At 40.0% G+C, this 23,616-nt stretch overlaps 1 protein-coding gene across 14 annotated transcripts in view; it reads right to left on the bottom strand.

Moving 5' to 3' along the window:
• The window catches only part of ST7 (suppression of tumorigenicity 7), a 262,668-nt gene that overhangs the window by 105,074 nt on the left and 133,978 nt on the right, over positions 1-23,616 (bottom strand). For 13 of the 14 annotated variants that reach the window (XM_042970459.1, XM_042970436.1, XM_042970442.1 and 10 more), the window contains 2 exons: positions 12,831-12,913; positions 3,224-3,383 (listed from right to left, as the gene is read on the bottom strand). In XM_042970459.1, the coding sequence (XP_042826393.1) occupies positions 3,224-3,383; positions 12,831-12,913 (243 nt within the window). Of the gene's footprint in view, positions 1-3,223; positions 3,384-12,830; positions 12,914-23,212; positions 23,610-23,616 lie in introns of those variants that run through there. The other variant, XM_042970492.1, reaches the window with a different exon arrangement.

Genomic DNA, 23,616 nt, shown 5'->3' with positions numbered 1-23,616 from the left:
ACAAACGATTCTTTAAGAAAAGAGCTACACTATGAGTCTTAATATAGACCAATGTTTATCACTGGTATTTTCAGTTTATTTTTAGCTTTTACAATGATTTTTCTCAAATAAGCAATTAAACTGCCTTTGCCAATATCCATGGGACTTTGTCAGCCATATTGTATTTCTTGTAAGATTCAGCAAAGAGTTGTCTTGTCATGATCCAATAAAATCAAAAGATTCACCTATTCATTATTAAGGCAACAGCCATTTTGTTGTTATTAAGGGATAGGAATTTTTAAACAAATTCCTTATTTTAAGAAAATGTATTATTGATTACCCTCTGTTTGGACTTTCTTTTTCCTTTACTTAGATGAAACCAGACTATGAAATAGAAAGTGATTAAGAGTAGAGATAAACACAGACAATGTACTTTAATATTTCTTATCCAAAAATAAAAATCACCAGAGGAAAAGAGAACTGGAAAATAGTATCAGTCCCACTATATCTGATACTTCCATACCAGCATGCATGTTTGTTGAGCTGAGTTAGCCAAATTTTAGCTAAAATGTCAAGAAGTGGGCAGACAGAGCCCAAATATACTTAGGCAAAGTAATTTCCACTTTTCTAAATGTAACTATTTAAACATTGTTATGAGATCAGATCATAAATGCTGTATCTATTATACAGGAAATGAATAGAAATATTGCATGCATGGTAGATATTCAGCAAATACTACTGGAATTGAATTAAAAATAGTCAAAAACTCAATCTTAGCCACGTAAAAACAAAGTACAAATAAAACTGAGAATGTCCATGATTTAAAAAAAATGTTTTTTAATGTTTGTTTATTTTTGAGACAGAGAGAGAGGCAGAGTGTGAGTGGGGAGGGACAGAGAGACATGGAGACATAGAACTCAAAGCAAGCTCCAGGCTGGGCTGTCAGCAGAGAGCCTGACATGGGGCTCGAATTCACGACCTGTGAGATCATGACCTGAGCTGAAGTCGGATGCTTAACCGACTGAGCCATTCAGGCGCCCCATCATGATTATTATTTTTAAATATATTTTTATAAAGGGCTTAGGTGCTTCCTCTAAAAACTGCTATGAAAGCACTAAGAATACCATCAAGACTTATATAATACATAAGGCTTACTTCAAGGCATCCACAGAGAGACAGCAAAATAATAGTGACAGTAAGAAGAGTGTAAACTCTAAGAAATGATGCCAAGAAACTTAAATTGGGGAGAGAGAGAATTTTAACGAAAATAAAAATGTACTCACAATGAAGAATGGCTTCAAACGAGGCTGCTTTCCACTTCCAATCTGTTAATTTGCTACGTTTTGTACCATTCCAAGACTATAGTAACTCTAATCAGACCAGAGCACATTTAATCTGTTGGGTTCTCACGGCAGATGCAAAGTGACGGCAGTTATCCACAACTGTTGATGTGATGATGACTAAGTGACCAAGACCCTCCATTACAATAATGCACCACACTTGTTACAGTGGTGGTTACCGTTTCACTTGGCTCAGCTCTCTTTCTGTTTCTTTCACAAAGTAGGTACGTTGACAAAGTCCCAGACAATTTTGCTACCTGAGTGGTGCCATCTCTCACACATGTACCCTTTAGGATGAAATCAACGTGTACCTGGTGGTGCCCACTGCCACTCACAGCTGGCTGGCAAAGGGTCTATTGAAAGGGCACTGGATCAACACCAGATATAAAATATATGTGCAATGTTCCTTGATGATTATCACCTGGCTAGACAGGTGGACTGAGTTATGAAATGTGGACTGAGTTACTCTAGGAGAATGAAAAAAAAAAAAAAAAGATCCAATCTAGTTCTTTAATTTCTTCCTCTTCATCCTTCAAGTATCAGAACCGGTGCGCTCCCCTTCAAAAAGCAAACTTCTTCTCCCAGTTTTGGTCAGGAACCCCTCTTTTTTTCTCCACAGCATTGTATGCTCCCCTCATGTAATCAGAGCACTTACCACTGTGTCTCCTTCAGTAGACAAGAGTTCCATGAAGGCAAGAACTTTGGCTTTTTTAAAAATCACTAATACTCATCAGAACCGATACAAGGCCAGGTTCATATTAGGGACTTAGGAAATGTTTACTAAGCTAATAAAGAGACCAAGCTAGGAAATCCTATTCTTCCTTCTTCTTTTATGAATGGAGAAATTACAGGCCTTGATTGTACTCATTTGTTCATTCACTGAGTTTCAGTGATGGAGCAGGCACTGTGCAAAGTGCTAAAAAATCTGCAATAAAGCAGTAAGCTAAAACATTATAGTGCAATTTGATAAATTTTGCTAAAGATAAAAATATTACAAGTCAGTGAAGGTGGAGAGATATTGTACAACCCGTCAGAGAAGGCTTCCCAGGAGGTAACACTGGAGCTGGGTTACAAAAGTCAGGCAAACACGTGAGAGAGGGAGATAGACTTTTAGGGAAAGAGTCATGAGAAAACATGGCATGTTCCAGAAATGAAAAGGAGGGGCACCTAAGTGGCTCAACTGGTTAAGGGTCGGACTCTTGATAACGGCTTGGGTCACGATCTCATGGTTGTGAGATCAAGCCCCATGTTAAACCCCATGTCGGGCTCCGTGCTGAGAGTGGAGTCTGCTTGGGATTCTCTCTCTCCATCTCTCTCTCTCCTTTCCCTGTTCATGATCTCTCTCTGTCTCTTTCAAAATAAATAAATTAATTAAAAAAAAAAAAGAAAGAAAGAAAATGAGAGGGACAGGATTGTGACTGAAGCCAGTGCTGGCAAGACAGGTTGAAAGCAGCTTATGCTATTTATGCTATGCTAAGGAATCTGGATTCTGGGCTTTCTCTTCAGTATAATGGGAACTGAGGAAGCCTTTTAAGCAAAGGAGTGATGTGATCACATCTAAGTAGGCATAAGCTGCAATTAGCATGGAACAGAATGGACACATTCAGTAGGGGTTGAGAAACTAGGGACAAGGGGCTGGAGACCCAGGCTGGGAACACTGACCTAAATGAATGATCCTTAGCTAAATCAAACTGGAGAAAAGGTAAAGCTAAACAAAATAAATATTTCCTTTCCCTGTGATGCTTATATTCTACTTCTCTGGTAGATGCTGTCAACTCTTTGGGAAAATAAACTGCATTTTTCTCTAGAGTCTCATATTTAAATAACAGCATTATACTGTCTTATAGTCATAATAATTTAGTAAAAATAGGCAAATAATGTTCAAACCGAAGGACTTTCCATACCTGAGACACTTTGCCTGTTGGAATCTGAGTCCCCATTACTGGAGTTAGAATTGTTGGAGGAGTTGTTGTCAACCCCTCCCAGGAGGGGGCGCAAGTGGCTTACTGACACTTGTTCAATGAATGATGTTCCATACTTGCGAAAATACCACCATTCAAATATCTAGAATAGAAAAATAATAAACGTGATTATGGTCCTTGTTACTGTCCATGATTTCTGAACACATATTTGCTGTGTTTACAAATTACATCCACCTTAAATACTTAATTTTTTATCCCAAGAATTTTGCTTAATTTATTCTAAACATTAAAGTTTAATAAAATTAAAACACCAATTACATTTTAAATTCTCAATGTAGTTTTCTCCGCTTAATAATGGCTTTCAAGGAAAATCTATAACTACAATCATGGATAAAAGAACACTGTTAAGAGCTGCTCAATATTATTTTCCTCCAAATTTACAGAATATTCTAATAACAAAATCATCATAGCTAAAGACAACTCCAGAAATGTATACAAATAAGCAAGTTTTAGAAATATGGTTTATGAAATATTCCAATTCTTGGCACCTTACATTCTGATAAAGCCATACCTGCATAAAAATTTTGATAGCAAAACTCTATTTGTATTTTAAAAATAAGTATTTCCTTAGAGAAATGCTGGTTTTACAGAAGGAATGAAAGGCATCCCATTTCTTGTATGGATGGTACTCAATTACTGAGATACTCTGCAATGTCCCACTTGCTAAGAAGTGCTTTACAAGCACAAGCATCTGTTGAACACTATTAATGTTTCCTAGTTCACCAGCTTACCAATTATTATGTACCATGAATTGCAAAGGAGAAAAGAAATAATTTTCATTAATAAAAGGAAAGAAGCAATAACACTCATCTGACTAGGCTGCAATCAGGACTTGTAAGCACTGGGAAAGCAAACGACACCCCCCAAGCCTGCTTCCCTGCCCCTTGGTCCCTCCAGTGAACACTCCCACCATGATTAAAGCTGCTCTCTCCCACATCTTTTCCTCTCCTCCCTGTCTGATTTGGGATTTGTGCCTTAAGCAGCCGCAAATCATCACACAGAAGAAATTTAAGAATCAGCTATATCCCAGAGTCTCACAGGGTTAACTATACCATATTCTTATAATACAGAATGTGGAACTAACATAGAATTAATCACCTTTATCCTTACTTATTTCATAAGAACAAGATTTTGTTATCGACTCTGGAATGGGCTTTGGGCTATTATTTAAAAATCAATGTTGTCTTTTGTTTGCTCTACTAAACACACACACACACACACACACACACACATACACACACACACACACACACGCACACACACACTCTCTCTCTCTCTCTCTCTCTCTCTCTCTCTCTCTCTCTCTCTCTCTTTTAAGGCAGAAAAAATACCTACGAATTACCAGAAGGAGCTATCAGTCAAACCAAATGTTTCCAATTCTAGAACATGAGTTTAATTTAATTCCAAAAATTTATCCATCTGACTATGTGAATTTTCACATGTGAAGACATTCAAGTAATTTCACCTGGCAGACAGGGGAGACTATGATATAAAAACCAAGAAGGGACAGGACTAGTCTATAACACTTGGAATGCTAGCAATAAGAGATCTTGTTTAACGAAGGAAGAAAGTTCAAGAATAGTAAATTTACAAACCATGAGTCCAGGGAGTTTGTAACCTTAGGCAAGTTATTTTATCTATTTGAACATCAGTTTCTTCTATTATAAAGTGGAAATCATATTCATTATTCATTCTCAAGGTTCCTCAATTTTTACACCCAGGTGAAACACCTAGTTTCAAACCCCATGTAAAAGAAACTAGCTCAGCGCCCGTTGCATGTGTGGTTCTCAAAAGTAATAGCAAAGCTACCATTTATTATATTGATGATGTACATGCCTCCCACGCACAGCATACCTGACATGCTGGTGCACTCCTCTTTCACTTATCTGTGATTCAGGCTAGTACAGCATCTTCTTGTCTGTTGCTAAGTTGTTGGCTGAAAGCCCTAGAAATCATTGTGAAAAAGGGTACTGTTCACCATTCAGTCCTGACCCCCAGACAAAGCCCTCAAGAGATTCGTGGCTTTGCCTTTATTAGAAGAGAAGACAAGCTCCAAAGGACCCAGAACACTGGGCACAGAACTGGCAATGGCTCTCAGTCACTGTGGGGGAGAGCTTTCGTTGCCCTAAGCCTTTGCTCTGCTTTCTATATTATGCTGCCTGGGCACCTGCCAGGCCTTAGTTCATTGATTCAGTCACATAGCAGGAAGTGCTCCACACCAGGCACAGGCTGTGCTCCAGGGTTACATAATGCAGATGTGGCCCCTGATACTACCAGTCCATGCCACAGATCACAATGCTTCTCACAGGTTGCTCCTGACATAGCCCATACCCATCACAAAAACAAGACAAAAAAAAAAAAAAATACCTTGGAACTCTAGATTTCTCAGTTTCTCCAGGAGAATCACAGAATGTCAGCACTAAAAGGGACCCTAAAGGATCATGTACAGTCTCTATTTACAGATGAAGAATGAGGAAGGACCAAAGTCACACAGCAAATTAAGTAGCTGTTTAGACTGAAGCCCCAGCTCTGTACCCCTAATCTCACCAGGGCCCTGTAACAAGACACCTTTTTCTAACTCTAGTGCGCATTGAAACACAGATGTAGCCTAATCATTTCCCTTTCCAAATCTTAATTTCCCAATGCCTCTGACTCTACTGTCCCTTTGCTTTCTTAGCTATTAGAATCAATACAGAAGTAGTCTATCAAACAGGACATTCATCCTAAGGTATAAGTGATTCATATTGGTGAGGTATTTCCATTATAATAGGAGACAGACCTTCCACCCAGTATTTCTAATGCAGGAATAACAGATCTCAGTAAAGACTGGGTTATTCATGCAGCTGTTTGGAGAGAAAAAGAGGGTCTGCTCAGGTCTGTTGTATCACAGCAGTAGATGGCTTCTTACCTATCACGATCTTTCTTTATACCATATTAGAGTGCCTAGTACCCTAGGGCAGAGACTCTAATGTGTATTCAAGGAACAACTAGTAAAAAGAAGTAGGAAAGGACTTGCAGCCATGAACTTCAAACCAAGTCTTCTAATCTGGGGCTAGCATAATAATCTGCCCCTTATCCCAAAACATGACAGGCTTTGGGCCAGCACCCCACAGTATTTTTAAATAGCTGCACAGATCCAAATGGGCAGATGGTGTTATTTAACACACATATATCTGGTGTCACTTTGAATACTTCTCTCTGGTGCATAACCTACAATGTAAACAGCAGAGCCCTTATAAACAAATTTAGATTGTAAAATTAGTGGGCTTAAGCTTAAGCTTAGTGGGCTTGTCACAGTGGAATAAAACTGGTTTTAATCTGACAACTATAAAATTAAAATATAAATTTACCATTTCATAGTCTCAAAAATATAATCCCCCTAGTGCTTTTTCCCAACTCATGCTTCACCGCAAAGATTTTACAGATCAAGTAAGATGAGAACTAAAAAGCATCAACTGAATTGGGCATTTAAATCAAAAGTAGCCCTCCCATCTAGCTGAAAGTTCAAAACGTAAATACACTTCATGATGGCAAGTTATGTGACTTTGTTTGGTTCTCTTGATTCTCTGGGGCTCAGTTATCTAATGTATATAATAAGGTCACAGTAAGCACTCAGTTAATGTTGGATGGATACACAGATAAATGTTCACTGGATGGATGAATGGACAGGTGGACACTTAAATGGATGGATGACAAGGGCTCGCCTGGTGACTTAATGAGAGAGTCTAAATCAACAGCAAGACCAATGAAAGTTTTTGTGTTCTTTTTGTTTGTTATAAAAAAGATAGACTTATCCATATTTGTGGAAGAGTAAAGAATCTAGTGAAAAGAGAGACACTAAAAGATGCAAAAGAGTACAAATGACCAAAAGGCATGATGCCAGGCGCCCAGAAAGCACATACACCCTGCCTTCAAAAGGCAACCTATCATTTCTTGCTCTGAGACAGGAAGAAAAGGAAAGATGAATGCATAGAGGGGAACATTCTATTTTGAAAAGTAGGGTGTGATGTGAGCTGTTTCACCTGTCAGAAGGTAACAAAGGGATAAAGTGGGTGACACTGATCTCACTGCAGATGCAGGTAAGGTTTGTCTTCTGAGAATAAGGAAGGCGGATGCCACTGTGAATGTGAGAGTGGTCTCAGGGGCTTGGATCCAAACTCTGCAGGACAGAAGTGCCAAAAGCTATACTTGGGACCCAGATCATATTTAAAATAAAGACCCATTTGTGAAGGACCCAGTTACCAATGTCTTGTGGCCTCCTCCTTACTGTTTGGCAGAAGCAGAGAGGATGACCAAAAAGCACTGGGACTAGGGCTGGAGATTCCAGTTTGGCGCTGACCTATGGTACAAACTTGTTGCATTTTCTCCCACAGGGAAGCAACAAAAATCTGGCACAAGGACAATCAAACAAGACCTTTCTGTCTATCTTGCAAACCTAAAAAGCTGAGTGTTTCCTGAAGATGCCTAGGTTCTTCGGAGCCAATAAGCTGTCTTCTTGAACTGCACGCTCTCTATATAAAATACTTCTCCTTGTGAATCAGGGACTTCCCTATACCCTACATCACACTTAAAAATGCTTCAAGATTCCCATAGAGCAGCACCTTAGTAATTCCACACCAATTCCATTAACCCCACGGGAAATATAATGATGTCTCAGGCTGAAATTGGCTAAGTGCTTCTTAAGGATTAAAGTAGGTAATGATATCACAGGAGAATAGATACAGAGATGATGGAGATTAAAGAGGAAATCTGAAACTTTCCCGCAGCCTACTCCCAAATGGAAAGACTGCAAAATTGACACCTGCTGTAAGTGTTCAGAAACATATCTGATGGTGAACAGTTTTTTGGCAAAGGGGGATCTTCAGGGCTTAAACAAGATAAATCAAGGCAGTGGGCATGGATTATATAATATACATAATCTTTTCGTTTCTCAAATATATCCTTTTCTCTGTACCCACTAACCCTTTCAGAGTACCCCTCATTTCCACATGACAGACTTTTTTTCCCCTTTTGGCTCCTGTTATGTTCTGTTATGTTACTTGGTCTCCTGTGGAAAAGCATTAATTTTTATGGTGACCCCAAGAATCTGTAATCTGATAAAGCTGAATGAGCCTCAGTTTTCTCCCATTATCTGCAGACTTGGCTATGATATGGCCCCACAGCATCTCTCATTCTTTATACTACAGCCAAGGGACAACTTTCTTCATAATTAACACAGCCTGACATTTATATATAGTTTCCCACATCCCAAGAGCCCTTCCAATCAAGTTTCCCCAAGTCTTTTTTTTACTCTTAGCTTCGGAATCACCATCATTTGGGTGATTCATATGCCTGTCAATTAAAATGCTATCTCAAGTGCAGGTCAAGTTCTTTAGACAAGGAAAAGTTGAAAGCCATAACTATCTCCTAGTCCCACTCCCTCACTTTTGAGGATGGAGGACAGTGTCAGAGAGATCAGGATTCAAATTTTATCATTTGTCTGCTACAAAACCTTGGTCAAATTATTTAACATTTGTGTCTGCTTATACTCAACAGCATAAAGCCACTGTTATATCTACCACTTAGAATTTCAATGAGAATTAAATGAAGTAATATATGCAAAGTGCTTAATACCGGGCATAGAGGGATAACTCAATAAATGGATCTTTGATATAATTTATTCCTACCTAATTATCATCTCTTCTATACTTTCCCAAAAACATAGTTTTTTTACATGTAATCTATGAGCTAAGTCTTTTATTTACTATTCTAATTTCCTCCCCTGTTAGTTCTTGATTCTCACTTTTTAAAATTATGCCCTGGATGGCCTCTTTTTATAGCTGTTTAATATATATGTGTAGAATGTAGGTATAAGAGCGTGTCTATATTCATGTTAATGGGGACATAGGGATCTACGTATAAATGTCAATACAACATAGAGAATTTTCTCCATTCTACCAACATTTTAAGAAAATTAAAGGAAGCATTTTCTCCACATAACCATCTTACCACTCTGAAAAACAAAAATAAAACCCAGAAATTTTCTCCATTGAAATAAACATTGCCCAGAGAGGCTACTTCAAGCAGACTGGGCATGTCCTTGCGAGAACAACTAAAAGACTAAACTGGTGGGCTTGGACTGTGACGACAGGTGCAGTTCCTGTGGCTGGAAATGGACTGAGATGGGAAGGCTTGTGCCAAGAAGGCAGAGAGGCCGCTTGGAGTTCAGCAAGGGAGAGAGCTGGCCGGATGGGTATGTGGGCATGAGACCAGAAGGGAAGAGTGAGAGGTAGGTGGCATAACAAACTCATTGCAGGCTTTCAACCTGCGAAATTAAGAACTAGCAGTGATACCTAGAAAAATACACACTGATTAGTCCTCATTTATTTTTTAAACACATTAGTGTAAAAGGCAGCAGCATTTGCCAAACACATTTTATTTTTGTGTATATCTGTTCAGTTAGATGACTTTTTCAGGGTATTTTTGTTTGTATTTACCCCTCTCCTCCTAAGACATCACACTGCATGACAGTTTCAGTCTCCAGCATAGAAATCCTGAGGTCCCCAAACAACCATGTCCCCAGGGGCATACCTGTACTTTCAGCATTCACTGCCTGGCTCTCCTTCCATTGTTCAGGGGAAAGTCATTAGGTAATTGTCTCTCCTTGCCAGGAAACAAACCGCTAAGCACCTGATCCTTTACCTCAATGCTGCCTCTCCATGAACACACTTGGCAGAAAATAGTGGTTGAATAGGAACCTCAACCCTGGGTACATTTCAAGGACTAGCAAAGCTGAGTCCCCAAAGGCAGGATAACACTGATGCCAATAATCTCTAAAGCAGGAGCCTAAAGCTATCAAGAGCTATTTCCACATTGTAGTGACTTTGCCCTCAGGACAGACAAACATTTTTGAGAAAGGCCTTTCAAAATCTTCAAACATCAGAGGTTTCCAGTGCTCAAAGTTTCACATCAGTCGGACATATCCTGTGCCTCCTGAGAATGCTGCAAGACAAATATACCCTGAGATGGTGCAGCAGTGATTGTCAGGTTTCAGCAGCTGCGCTCCACACACCGGGAGAAAGCCTCGCCAGCCTGGACCTGCAAAGGTGGTCACAGTCTACAGAAATCCCTTTACTTGTAAAAGTAAGCTGACGGGACTTCACCTCCCGGAGTTAAAAAGTTTGACTGCTTAGGCCCGCTTACCAGAGTGAAAGGGGATAGCCCACACTCTGGCAATCAGTTTGTAGCCCAATCCAGACCTGCTGTTTGTTCAGCGAGCTAGAAAAACAGCTGAGAACCTAACCAGAAGGTGGTGAAATGAGTGACAGACTGCTTGGGCTGAAATCCTGTTCTTCACTATTTGCCAGCGATGTGACCTAAGGCAGGTTGCTGACTTGCCTGTTCTACCTCTTTGGCCTACACATTAGTAAAATGGAAACAACAGGAGCAATCTCCTCCTCGTACAGTTGCGAAGAGCAAATGAATTAGCACGTATGTGCTTAGATCAGTGCCTGGCACACAGGAAGCACCACCTAAGTGGGTAACATTCTTAAGCAAACATCCCTGGGAGAGGAATACACAAACAAAAACCTACTTTGTGCATCAGAGTGAATTATTGGTTTCAGCATGAAACTGCTCTTCAAACTGTATCTAAAAGTTCACGTTTTTCTGTTTAAACAAAAAATACTTCAAAGCTATTTTAGAAAGAAAATATTAAAATATTATTTTAAATGTAAATAATTGTTAGATGAAGACTTATAATACCTTCTCCTCTCCCCCCAAAAATATACATGATAAAAAGTTGCCATGTTTTCAGCACATACTTATTAATCATTTATCAAGCATTTGAAAGCATTTTCCAAGTTTGACGTTTCTTCGGTCCATTAAGAACATCAAGGTGGGAATCTGAGGACACAGTTTCTAGACCTGGCTTTGCCACAAACTAACATGAGTTAAGTAAATCACCTTACAGCTTTATGCACAATTCTCTAGAGTGTCTGTTTTTCTCATGTCCCCAAGGAACAGAGAAGACCTCAGAGACACAGATAGGTGTGCAGACCTGCATTTAAGAGGTAATAGGGTACAAATTACTATTCACACCTTATTTCAAACCAGTTCGAAGAGAAGTTTTAATATGCCTCCCTTCACCTTGGCTTGCTTGCTCTCTGCAGTCAGCACTGGGCTTTCTGTGTGGACTTCCACTTATATAACCATGTTGGAGCAGCAACTGCTGGTGTCCTTCACATTCCTGGTCCAGTAATATCAACTTGAAGCATCTCATCCCTCGAGTCCAGACAACCCATGTGATACAGCAGAGCAAGAGTAACCTGAATATGCTCTGATCACAAAAAAAATGCCCCCCACACCACCACCATCTCTTTAAGCTCTTGGCAGGTTTCTGCCCTGCATATATTGCTCTACCTTTTTACTCTGGCTCCCTGTAAGCTCAAGCTTCTGAAACCTTCTACTGTTCTAGGTTCGCCTATGCATTTGTTCCACATTTTTGTGCCCTTCTCTCCTAAAACTTTTGTTTTTTTAGTGATCTTAACATCCACACTGTAGTATCTTTCTTGTTCTTGTCTCCATAAAAATTAGTAATCACAGCATTATATGTAGACAAAAAAATTCTAAAACCTCTTTTTCCTTAAAGATCATTTAATTATATTAGCATGACTACAGTGAGTTAGATGGCCCTATTTAAGTCCACTGAAATTAAAAAAAAAACTACTTCAGGGGAGCCTGGGTGGCTCAGTCGGTTAAGCGTCCGACTTCAGCTCAGGTCATGATCTCGCGGTCCATGAGTTCAAGTCCCGTGTCAGGCTCTGTGCTGACAGCTCAGAGCCTGGAACCTGTTTCAGATTCTGTGTCTCCCTCTCTCTGACCCTCCCCCATTCATGGCTGTGTCTCTCTCTGACTCAAAAATAAATAAACGTTAAAAAAAAAAAAATTTAAAAAAAAAACTACTTCAGGTGTTATAACATCACATTTGTAACTATTTAGAGTATAAACTAATGGCACCAAAGAAATGATTATCATTGCTTTTGCCTACTGGAATTTTTGAAAGGAAGAAATAGGGAAATGTAACTTTTGATAAAGGGGGGAAAAAAGCTTATAACTGCCACATCTACTTCAATCCATTTTTTAAAAAACTGGGCTCTATTTCTACTGATTTTGAGTATGGCCAATAATCCATTTTGAAAAGAATGATGAAAAACATTGTTCGTTGAACTGAGTCACATGTATTTTATAGTATCTCAGATACTAGAATTTGACACAGAATTGTCTTCCTTTCATTTCCATTATATTTATATTTTGTTTTTGCCCTTCAACAAAAGCAATACAGGACTATTAAAATTTTCTTTTAAATATTTTAGAAATATGTAATATGGGTAGTAAAAGGCCTCTATAAGTCCAACTACACAACATAAACACACATACAAGATAATCACTGTAAGTTGCAGGTATGTATTCTTCCAGAATTTTTGCCTGTACATATACTAACATACAAGTAATCAGCATGCTTTTAAATAGGAAGGATTCTACTACTTACCAAAATGAGCCCTGATATTAGTGAGGAAGTGCCTGTCAGGGCCACGTAGAACTTCGGTGTTAATGTGTTCAAAAACATGCTCACTAAAAAAAAAAAAAAAAAAAAAAGAGGGAAAAAAATAAGGAATGCATAAGTATGTCAATAAAACAGACTTCCATTTTTCTTTTGTGGTGAAATCATTTGTTTCTGATGACAAAAATTCTTAGAATCATAACAAAGTCCCATTAAAATGGTTCAGCATTACAAAGGCCAGAATGCTAGGTGTCAAGGTATAGTTCCTGAAAGAAAAAAGCTACATACAAGAGAAAAGAGCAGCTTTTTAGTTTCTGCCTCCCAAAACTATCCTTGGGAATGGTTTTCATGGATTCATAACCACTGAGGAGTCAAATCAAAGCTGGTTACTAGGGGGCGCCTGAGGGGCTCAGTCAGTTAAGCGTCTAACTCTTGATTTTGGCTCAGGTCGTGATCTCACAGTTTTTGAGATCGGGCTCTGTGCAGCTAGTGTACAGCCTGCTTGGGATTCTCTTTCTCTTTCCCTCTCTCTCTCTCTCTTGGGATTCTCTTTCTCTTTCCCTCTCTCTCTCTCTCTCTCTGCCCCTCCCCAGCTCGTGCATGCTCTCTCCCTCAAAATAAATAAATAAACATATTAAAAAAAAGTTGGTTACTAGACTGTCAGTCAGAAAAAAAAGATCCTTATATGTTTCATGAGACCCACACATTAGAGTTCTTGATGAACCAACAAGGAATATTTCAACCTAGAACAAATGGAAAATAAATAGAGTTGATCCTTGACTGATATGGGGTCTTAGGGGCACAAACCCCCTACACAATTAAAAATCTGAATATAACTTTTGACTACCCCCAAAACTCTACCCATAGTCTACTACTGACCAAAGCCTTAGCAATAACATGCACAATTAACACAAATTTTGTAGGTCATATGTATTATATACTGTGTTCTTAAAATAAGCTAGAGAAAAGGAAATGTTAAGAAAACCATAAGGAAAAAAATTACATTTACAGTGCTATACATATTTATCAGAAAAAATCCACATGTAAGTAGACCTGGGAGGTTCAACCCCGTGTTGTTCAAGGGTCAACAGTATATTGGCAGTTATTAAAGATTTTAAGACTATTGTTACTCCTAAGAAGGAAGGACAAATTGACAAAGTTAGCATGAATTAGCAAAACTTTTTTCACCTAACTTAAAAAGGCTGTTAGACTGCTCATCAAAATAATTGGATCAATAAAAAGAAAGACAAAAAATAAGTCACTAAAAATGTGTAGTCGGGTACCTTTCTGACCAATTTCTGCCACTCTGTTCATATGAACTATATTGTTGATCTGGCTGCCGACTTAATAAGGTTCACTTCCACATTTCATTATCATTTCTATTGAGATATTGCATGAAGCTTTGATTATTACCAAAACAACAACTGACCTAAAGAGCTTTTTGCATGCATATTCACATTCTTTACTGAACCTATTGTTGAAGGGGATCGCATTGGCCTGATTTTAGAACGAAGGATATTAGAAATAGGACTTTGATATCATTAGGGGAAAAGGCTTTGGCATTTGCCAACAAGGCCCACATTTGCCCACAAGGCAAAGTCACCAACATGAACACGATCCCATGTTCACTCATTCAACAAATACTTCTCTCTGTTTATGAATGAAACTACGGACAAGGAATGGAAGCATGAATGAGATACATTTCTGACCCTCTAGAAGGCCACAGTCTAGGTGAGAAACGAACAAGTAACCAAGCAATTACCAAGTACACAGTCAAATCCTGAGCACAAGATGTTATGAAAACACAGAAAAGGGATGCACTTTGCGCTGGGGCTTGGAAAGGTTGTGCAGGAGAATAATCGGGAGTTAACTAGACCAGAGCAGGAAGGAGGAGGGATAGAAGGGCAATGTCAGCAGAGGAAGGGGCTTGCTTGGAGGTGCTGAGAAAATATCACAGCCTTTCCAAATGGTTGCACAGGCTGAGGAAGTTAGGAGCTTGAACTGTCAACCCTTTACAGAGTAGAAGGATGCACCAATTCCATCCTTCTTGACTACCAACCATCCTTCCCGGTGCTTCCTCTTACATGAATTTTTTTGTTTGACTTGTGGGCTGTCAGTTGTAATCTCAAGCGTCTGAACTAACATAATGTGCTCAGTTGATAGTCACAATTTGACTAAGAGGATTCTTTTGGAGAAATAGAGAAAGGCACAGAAGAAGCAATCAGTCTGGGGCTGTAGGGGTACAGCTGAGTTAAGGGTGGGTTTGCTTGGCCATTAAAAAACCCAAAGACATAGTGATTTGTCCCTTCCTAAGCACAATAGTGGAAAAAGGAAGATTTTTTAAAAGAAAAAATTAAACCAGGTCGAATTCTGAAGTGTCTAAAATTCTCAAAATTTCCATCCTTACACTATAAATGACCCCACATTCCCATCCATTTACTCATTCATTCATTCATTCATTCAGAGAATGTGCACACATGAGAGAGGGGCAAACGGAAAGAAAGCGAATCTTGAGCAGGCTCTAAACTCAGCATAGAGCCTGACGCAAGGCTCAATCCCATGACCCTGAGATCATGACCTGAGCCAAAATCAAGAGTCGGACACTCAACCAACTGAACCACCCAGGCAGCCCCTCCCCATTATTTGTTAAAAAGTCACCAAAACATAGTATTTGCTTTATTTTATAGCGATGAACTCTCATATCTCCATGATATACTTTTCAGTAGGTTTCAGGGACAAAGTGAGTATAAAATTCTATGAAATCCATTTCTTCAAGAAAGAGAAAAGATGTTCCTGAATTAGAAGTGCTTTAGTAGCCCTGTTGTAAAGATTTTCTACTGAAAACACTGAATCCACTGTGGGCAAAAGACTCAATAGCTAACTGATCAGTGTAAAAAAAAAAACAATATGTGAGTTTTCTAAAGAGATTAAACTAAACACTGTCCCCATTTGGTTTTACTTAAGATTATATAGCAGCACTGATTAATAATTAAAAGGTACTTCTCTGTTATATCCAATTGTAGAAAGCTACTAGAGTAGGGAAAGATAATGAAGTCATTAAAAGGAAGAGACACACATAGAGAAGTGAGAGAAGGAGAAAACACTTAAGAGAGCGGGAGGTGCTCATTTAAGAATCTATTAACCTCATAGTCTTATTGAACATCCTCGCTCAAATCACTAAGACCTGGCACTTGGCAATTCTGGGCACAAATATCAACACTTTTTAAAGTTAATAACAAAGCACTTTCACATATTAGAGAGTTTAATTCTCATTTCAGCTCCATGAGGTCAATATTCTTATTCATGTTACTTCACAGCTGGATACGAGGAAAGCCCTGAACACCAGCAGTCCTGCCTCCCAAGCTCTGACTCGCGGCATCACAGGGGCAGGCAGATATTGCTGACAAGCATGAAAGAACAAAAGAGCAAATGGAAAGCCTTTCATTGTAAAAGGAGAAGAACTCTAAATAAATGATACTAAAAGATGGATGCTTTTAATACTGTATTTATTTTTACCTCTGACCTTTAAAGATAAGTTCCCTGTAATCTTATTACTGGTGTTTGCAGCACCAGAGGGGGAAGGCAGGTAGGCACACAGAGAGGAGAGTCTAGTTGAAGATTCCCTCGTTAATCTAGAAGGGCTGCACGCTGCAGACCAGACCACCTTAAAACAAGGAATATCTTGCCTAGTTTCATCAGCAATGATGGCCACTAGCAATTATTTTTTAAGACGTATGAGGGCCTGATAAAGTACCTAAAAACTGGAGCAGAAAACTGTGGAGTTTATTCTTTGAAACGTAAATGGGATTCTCCTGAAATTTACAGACACATCACTGTCTCCTCCATACCAGCTGGGGCTAAGCAAAACAAATTCAAAAACAAACAGACTTCTAGCTTTGTGAAGAATACATTCATATAATTTCAGTAATGTCTTATTTCAACCCAGAGACAACAATTAATAAATCAGAAGGCTTTTCATCTGATCCAGCAGAACACTCCCAACAGGTCACTGCTCAGAAACACCACATGAGTTACTCAGGGGCAGCACCTCAGGGACTGAATCGTGGAGCGTTCTGATGATGCTGAACTTCAACTCAGTACGGTCTTCTTATTTAATTAATGAGCAAATGGGAAGGAATGAAGCATGCCCCTGAGAAGAAACAAGGTAGAAAGGATGGGTACATGGATTGAAAATTAAATGACCTAGGGGCGCCTGGCTGGCTCAGTGGGTAGAGCATGAGACTCTTGATCTCCAGGTTGTGAGTTTGAGCCCCACATCGAGCAAAGATATTACTTAATTAAAAAAAAATTGGGGTGCCTGGGAGCTCAGTTGATTAACCGTTCAACTTCAGCTAAGGTCATGATCTCATGGCTCATGAGTTTGAGCCCCATATCTGTGCTGACAGGTCGGAGCCTGGAGCCTGCTTCAGATTCTGTGTCTCCCTCTCTTTCTGCCCCTCCCCTACGCGCACGTTCTGTCTCTCAAAAATAAATAAATGTTAAAAAAATCTTAAAAAAACCTTTTTTTAAAGAAAATTAAATGACCTCTCTGGATCACAGAAGAGAAGAGATAATAGGTCAACTATGGGAAGCAAAGGATCACTCCTGTGAGCAGCGCTTACTCGGGAATCCTGTGGAATGGAGCCAACCACATTTCTGTCTCTCGAGACATTAATAGCCTTTCCTGAGATTCTTCAGAGCATGAGCAATCCCCAAACCACGCTCCTGGAAAAGACCTTCTGCAAAACAGAGTGAGCACACAACCCTATGTTTGTCTCCTCAGACATACTTCACCTCACGCAGAGAAGCCCAGGCAGGAGTGAAAAGGCTAAGGCAGCATCAAAGACTTGGAGGTACTGACTAGAAAGAACTGAATAAGCAGTGTGATAAAGTCTGTAACACCCAAAATTCTGGGTCTGTTTTGTCCTGTGTCCCTTTTACTGCCTTTCTAAAATATGGCAACTGAAATAGAAAAACTTGGAAAAGTTATAAAATAACAATCACAAACCACTGAAAATGTTAGAAATAAAGTCCCTCGGAAGAAAAGCTAAAGAAACGACGTTTACTTAGGCTGGATGAAAAAAAATTGAAGAGATTTTAGGTAAAACCATTATCCTTGGGAAAGACACCAGGGTTAGGAGACTTGGTCCGTAAATGTGAAATCCACTGTGATGTGGTGGCCCTCGGAAGGTCCCACACCCTCCCAGGGCTGCTCTGAGGCTCTGATGAAATGTGCATTCCGTCCTAACTTCAGCACAGACTCACTGGATGCCTTCCCGGGGCCAGATGCTGGGGAGCACTGCCCCTGCCGCCAATGGGCTCACAATCCAACGGGTGAAGGAGGCAAGGAAATGGATACACAAATATCAAAGAAATGAGAAATGGATACACAAACATCAGATTAGAAAAGAGGTTAAGAGATCAAGAAAAATTTCTGCCAAGAAAAATATTCCTGTCTGAGACTTGTAAGATAAATCGGGAGTTATCCATATGTTGCCTGTGGCTGCAGGGGTGAAGAGACAGTGAGAGGTAGAGCTGTAGGGCATTCTGCATGGAGTACTGCAGCTCAGGGGCTGGCAGGTGCATGCCCCTGGAAGGACAGGGAAAGGCAGCACAGGAGCCACAGACTTGCACATGTCTGCTGAGGCACCAGTGGGGAATTCCTGCTAAATGTGTGAAACTACTTTCTATAGTGCCTGCCATACAAGTACACAGAATACTGACTGATGGATAGCAAATGGCTATTCTCAGAGAAGACAAATTAGAATGGGTCCAAATTGTATTTCTCAAACGTAAGGGTGTGCGCTGCCATGTGGTCTCCAAAATTATTTAGGGAGGACTTCTCACTAACAAATGTATGCAATGAGTAGATGTACAATACAGCCTAACTAAAAGGATACTTATGGAATAGGAGACTCTGGTTTGCTCACTTTTCTTAGTAAATAAAGGAACATTTATCTCAACGCAAGCACAAATCTTTACTTTTGAGGCTGTTTCATTGTCCATACAATAAGAATAATATCTAGCTTGTTACAGGGTTGTTGTGAGGATTAAATGTGTTAGTCTAGATAAAGTGCCTAACACAGCAAACCTCAGCAGATAATATGTATTGTTGTTGTTGTTAGTTATGTCTTATGTTACTCTTCCTTTTGTGATGTGACGCCTTATACCGGTCCAGTTGTAGAAAGCAGAGGAAACTCAGTGGAACGTATTTGTGTGAAAGTAGTGCTGGCAGCAGTTCACCAGCACTTACTGTGCACCCCCTTCTATGTGCCGACCACTGGGGTACAGACCACAGCCCAGGAAGTAAATCACCTGCACTGTGATTTTGTCCTATGCGACACGTGGATGCCCTACAAAATAAATGAAGAACCAAGTAATGAAGGGTCCTTTCAAGTGAAGTTTAGTTGCTGGAAGTGGTAATAAACTGGAGGGTGAGTTTGAAGGCAGCCATTTTGAAGGCAAAGAAATTATTGAATCCCCCAAGTCTACCGTGTGACCCTAAATCTCTGATCTCCGCCTTTGTAGGTGCCGTGGGAACAATCCATTCAGCCATAGGCCACATGGAAACCTGCAATCTTGTTCCTTAGTTTCCTTCAAGTTCCCTTGTGGCTTAGTACATAAACTACGTTAAAGCCTAACCTATAACCCAAGCATGATAGTTTACAAATGTTTTAAATACAAAGAACAAATCATCAAGGCCACAATACCTTCCAAGCCCTGAGACAGGAACATCAAAATAAACTAGAAAATTGGCCATTTCATGCAAAGCAACATTTCTGAAACAGATTTTTCTTTTTAAGTAGGCTTCTCACCCAGCTCACTTGAATTCACAACCCTGAGATCAAGACCTGAGCTGAGATCAAGAGTGAGACACTTAACAGAATGAGCCACCCAGGCACCCTGCATAGCAACGTTTCTGATTTAATTACAGAAAATACAATGTCCCATGTCTACATAAAGTGCATTAAGGTACATGCTAGTCTTTCAGAAGGCTTCTATCAAACTGTTTTCTCAGACCTCATACCTTACTCAGTGGGTTAGGGAACACACTGGAATAGTTTAATCCATTGCTTGGATTTTTCTGTGTGAGAATAGGGTATATTCTCTTCTTTCATTTTATTGTTCTTTCAACCCTGCTAACCCCTCTCTTCCCTCCTGTCAGATTCCATTAAGTAGAATTGCAACTTCACTTCTTTTCCTCATTTACCAAAGGACAAGAGTATGAAAAATGTAAACTTCAATAATCTAACCTGCACATATGCTAATTTTGAACAGATTTCCAGATCGCACAGCTTTTAAATTTAAAAAAAAAACTTGCCCTTTTTCTCAGAATGACACTGTGATAGACAAACTCTAAAGCGACCCACAATGACCCCTACCTCCTGATGTTCATGTAACTCCCTTCCCCTGAATGTGGGTGGACATATGACTTGCTTCTAGCAAACAGATATGTAAGATGCTCTCTCAGTATCTCCTTGCCAGTGTAATGAAGAAAGTGGCCATGTTGAGAAGCCTATGTGGCAATGGACTATGAGCAGCCTCTAGGGGCTGAGGCCAACAGCCAATATGAAACTGAAGACCTCAGATCTACAACAGTGATTTCTGCCAATATCCTGAATTAACTCAGAAGTAGATTCTTCCTCAGCTGAGTTTGCAGATAAGATCACACCCTAACTGACACCTTGATAATAGCCTTGTAAGACCCAGCACAAAAACAAACAACCAAACAAACAAAGGATCCAGCACAAAAGTCCCAGCTAAGCTGTGCCTGTATTTCTGACCCACAGAAAGCATGTGATAATAAATGTATATTGTTTTAAGCTGCTATATTTGTCATAATTTGTTAGGAAGCAGTATAAGACAGATAGAATCAAGTATAATTCATGAAAGTGGGGGTGCCTGGGTGGCTCAGGTGGTTAAGTGTCCAACTCTTGATTTCAGCTCAGGTCATGATCTCATGACTTGTGAGTTCAAGCCCTGCATCAGGCTCTGCACTGAGAACACAAAGCCTGCTTGGGATTCTCTCCCTCCCTCTCTCTGCCCCTCCCCAACTTGTACTCTTTCACTCTCAAAATAAAATAAACTCTAAAAGAATAATAATAATACTAGAGGCACCTGGGTGGCTCAGTCAGTTAAGCGTCCAACTTCCGCTCAGGTCATGATCTCACTATTGGTGGGTTCGAGCCCTGCGCTGACAGCTCAGAGCCTGGAGCCTGCTTTAGATTCTGTCCCCCTCTCTCTCTGCACCTCCCCCCTCGCACTATGTCTCTCTGTCTCTTGAAAATAAATAAATGCTTAAAAAATAAAAAATAAAATAATAATAATAATAGTAGTAGTCCATGAAAGTGAAAATCAGTGTGGACATCTGATAACTGGGGCTAACTGCGGTATGCCCAGAAAGGGTGTTAAACATATGCCAATTCTATCTACCCAAGAGCTTCTTTCTCAACCGTTCATAAATAAAATACAACTTCAACCTCTGTTGCCATGACAACATGTTATTCCACATGCTGATCTGTAATTGTCTTTGTAAATCCACTAGTATTAAAGTCGAAGCTGAGAGAATTTTTTTTAATATGGAAATCAAGCCTCTCCATTTTACCCCAGTAAATGGACTTTCCTTTTTCTAGGCACACTTTAAATACACAACATTTTCATGTTCCCAAGAAATCTGTTTTACATCTGGGCACAGCATCAGTTCAAGAGAAGACTAAACACACCGTGAGCACTTTTCCTCATTTGTTGCTTTTGCTGCTCCTCTCCTTGTCCTTCACCCCAGTCTCCTTGGGCTCTGATAACATCTCAAGTTTTTATGCATTATAATTCCCTTGATAAATTCTGTGGAATTCATCCTTGTGAGAAAAAGATATGGAAGTATAATTTTAGGCCCATTCCAATGGCAAGAAATTCTCATAAATCATTCTGTCTACTCTTCTCTATACCCTTGACGTTGCCTTGGCAACTTCACAGGTATACTATTTCTGCTTTACTGGGCATTTGGCTCTACTGAGGAAGTAGAGACGAGCACATTCCTTCTTTCTTTTCTCAGCCGTGATCTGGGAAACTATATCAGAGTGTTCAGTCTTCATGGCTCCTGGTCCTTGCTTCTGTCAAGTCATGAAGGACTGTCCAAAGCGCAGTCGCATATAAACCTCAGTAGCCCTCAAGGGCGAGTGAAGCAAGATCTGATTATCTGTTGCTTTTATTTACAAATAGGCTAATAATGAGGAACTATACACTGGTCAGGAACAGGAGAGTGGCTAGTTATAAGTCTTATAACTTTAGCCATTTAAAATATGTTTTAATTTAGGTTGAAGATCATCTTATGAACCTTGCTGTTTCTTTTTTTTTTCTTTAATGTTTATTTATTTTTGAGAGACAGAGAGCGCAGTGGGAGAGGGGTACAGAAAGAGATTTGAACACAGAATCTGAAGGAGGTTCCAGGCTCTGAGCAGCCAGCACAAAGCCCGATGCTCAAACCCACGAACCGCGAGACCATGACCTGCACCAAAGTCAGATGCTCTACCGACTGAGCCCCCCCAGGCGTCCTGAATCTTTCTGTTTCTTATAAAGTATTTACCATAAGGAAGAAAAAAGATATCTGTCTCTAGGGGAGCAACACTTGCTCAGTTATACTTCAAAGGACAGAAGCCCTGCAGAGACATGGCTCTCCAGGCCCCGGGCACCTCTAATCGGGAAGCATTCACTGTGCATTCTCAATCCACCCCCCCATCCACCCCTCCCCCCAGGGCAACCGCCACAGAGCCTGGTCCGTGGAGGTATAATCGCCTATATTCTTGCTCAGCAAGTGCTCTGTATTAATACCAGCTAGGCCATTAATTTATCCAAAATGTAATTAACTTACAAAAAGTGCAAGACATTGAACCAGACACTGGAGTTGGTAAATGAAATGATATAATGAAACTGATGCTCCCCTTGAGAAGGTAAAATAAGATGCCCACACAAATAACACAGGACGGAATATGAAACGTCAGAAGAGAGGTACAGATAAAATCTAGAGGAAGAAAATATTACTTCTAGTCAGAAGGATCAGAGAAACTTAATAAATGAGATGTCCTTCCTTCTGGGCTTTGAAAGAAGAATAAGCTTTTATCATGAGATTGGAGAGAAGTAAAGAGACAGTACAGATGCCACATGGATATGAGAGCGTACACAAAAGAACTGGGTTGGAGTAGTATAGGTAGGACAAAGAGCGGCAGTGGGAGATTATGCTGGCTCAACTGCCAGGTCGAGAAAATCAACCTTTCGATAGAGACAGTGCGAAAATAGTCACTGAACAGCCATGTGAATAAGACACATGTAGAAATCATGAAGTGACGTGGGAAATGTACAGCTCAGACACTAACCTTAGAGGGGCTCCTGCGATACCACCAGGGTGAGAGGTTGGGCATATCAGATTTGCAGAGGTAAATTCAACAGGATGTGGGTCTTAACAATGTGACATAAAGGGCGAGACTCTGGAGAATGTCGGCAAAGTGGGGCCAAAGTCAAACTGCAAGTGACTAAAGACAGTGAGTGGTAAGGAATTATGGCAGCAAGCACAGGCTACTTCTACAGGAAGTCTGGCAGGAAAGAGAAGAAAAGAATGTATCATTAAGTGTGACTTAAATTAAAAGAAAATATAAAGGGCGTCTGGGTGGCTCAGGCAGTTAAGCCTCCCCCTCTAGATTTTGCCTCAGGTTGTAATCTTAGGTTCGTGAGATGGAGCCCCATGTGGTGCTCCACACTGACCGTGCAAGAGCCTGCTTGG

Source organism: Panthera tigris, chromosome A2, assembly GCF_018350195.1.
Source record: "Panthera tigris isolate Pti1 chromosome A2, P.tigris_Pti1_mat1.1, whole genome shotgun sequence".
Taxonomy (NCBI): domain Eukaryota; kingdom Metazoa; phylum Chordata; class Mammalia; order Carnivora; family Felidae; genus Panthera; species Panthera tigris.
Note: the sequence above shows the minus strand (reverse complement) of the source record. Positions and strands in the feature narration are given on the sequence as shown.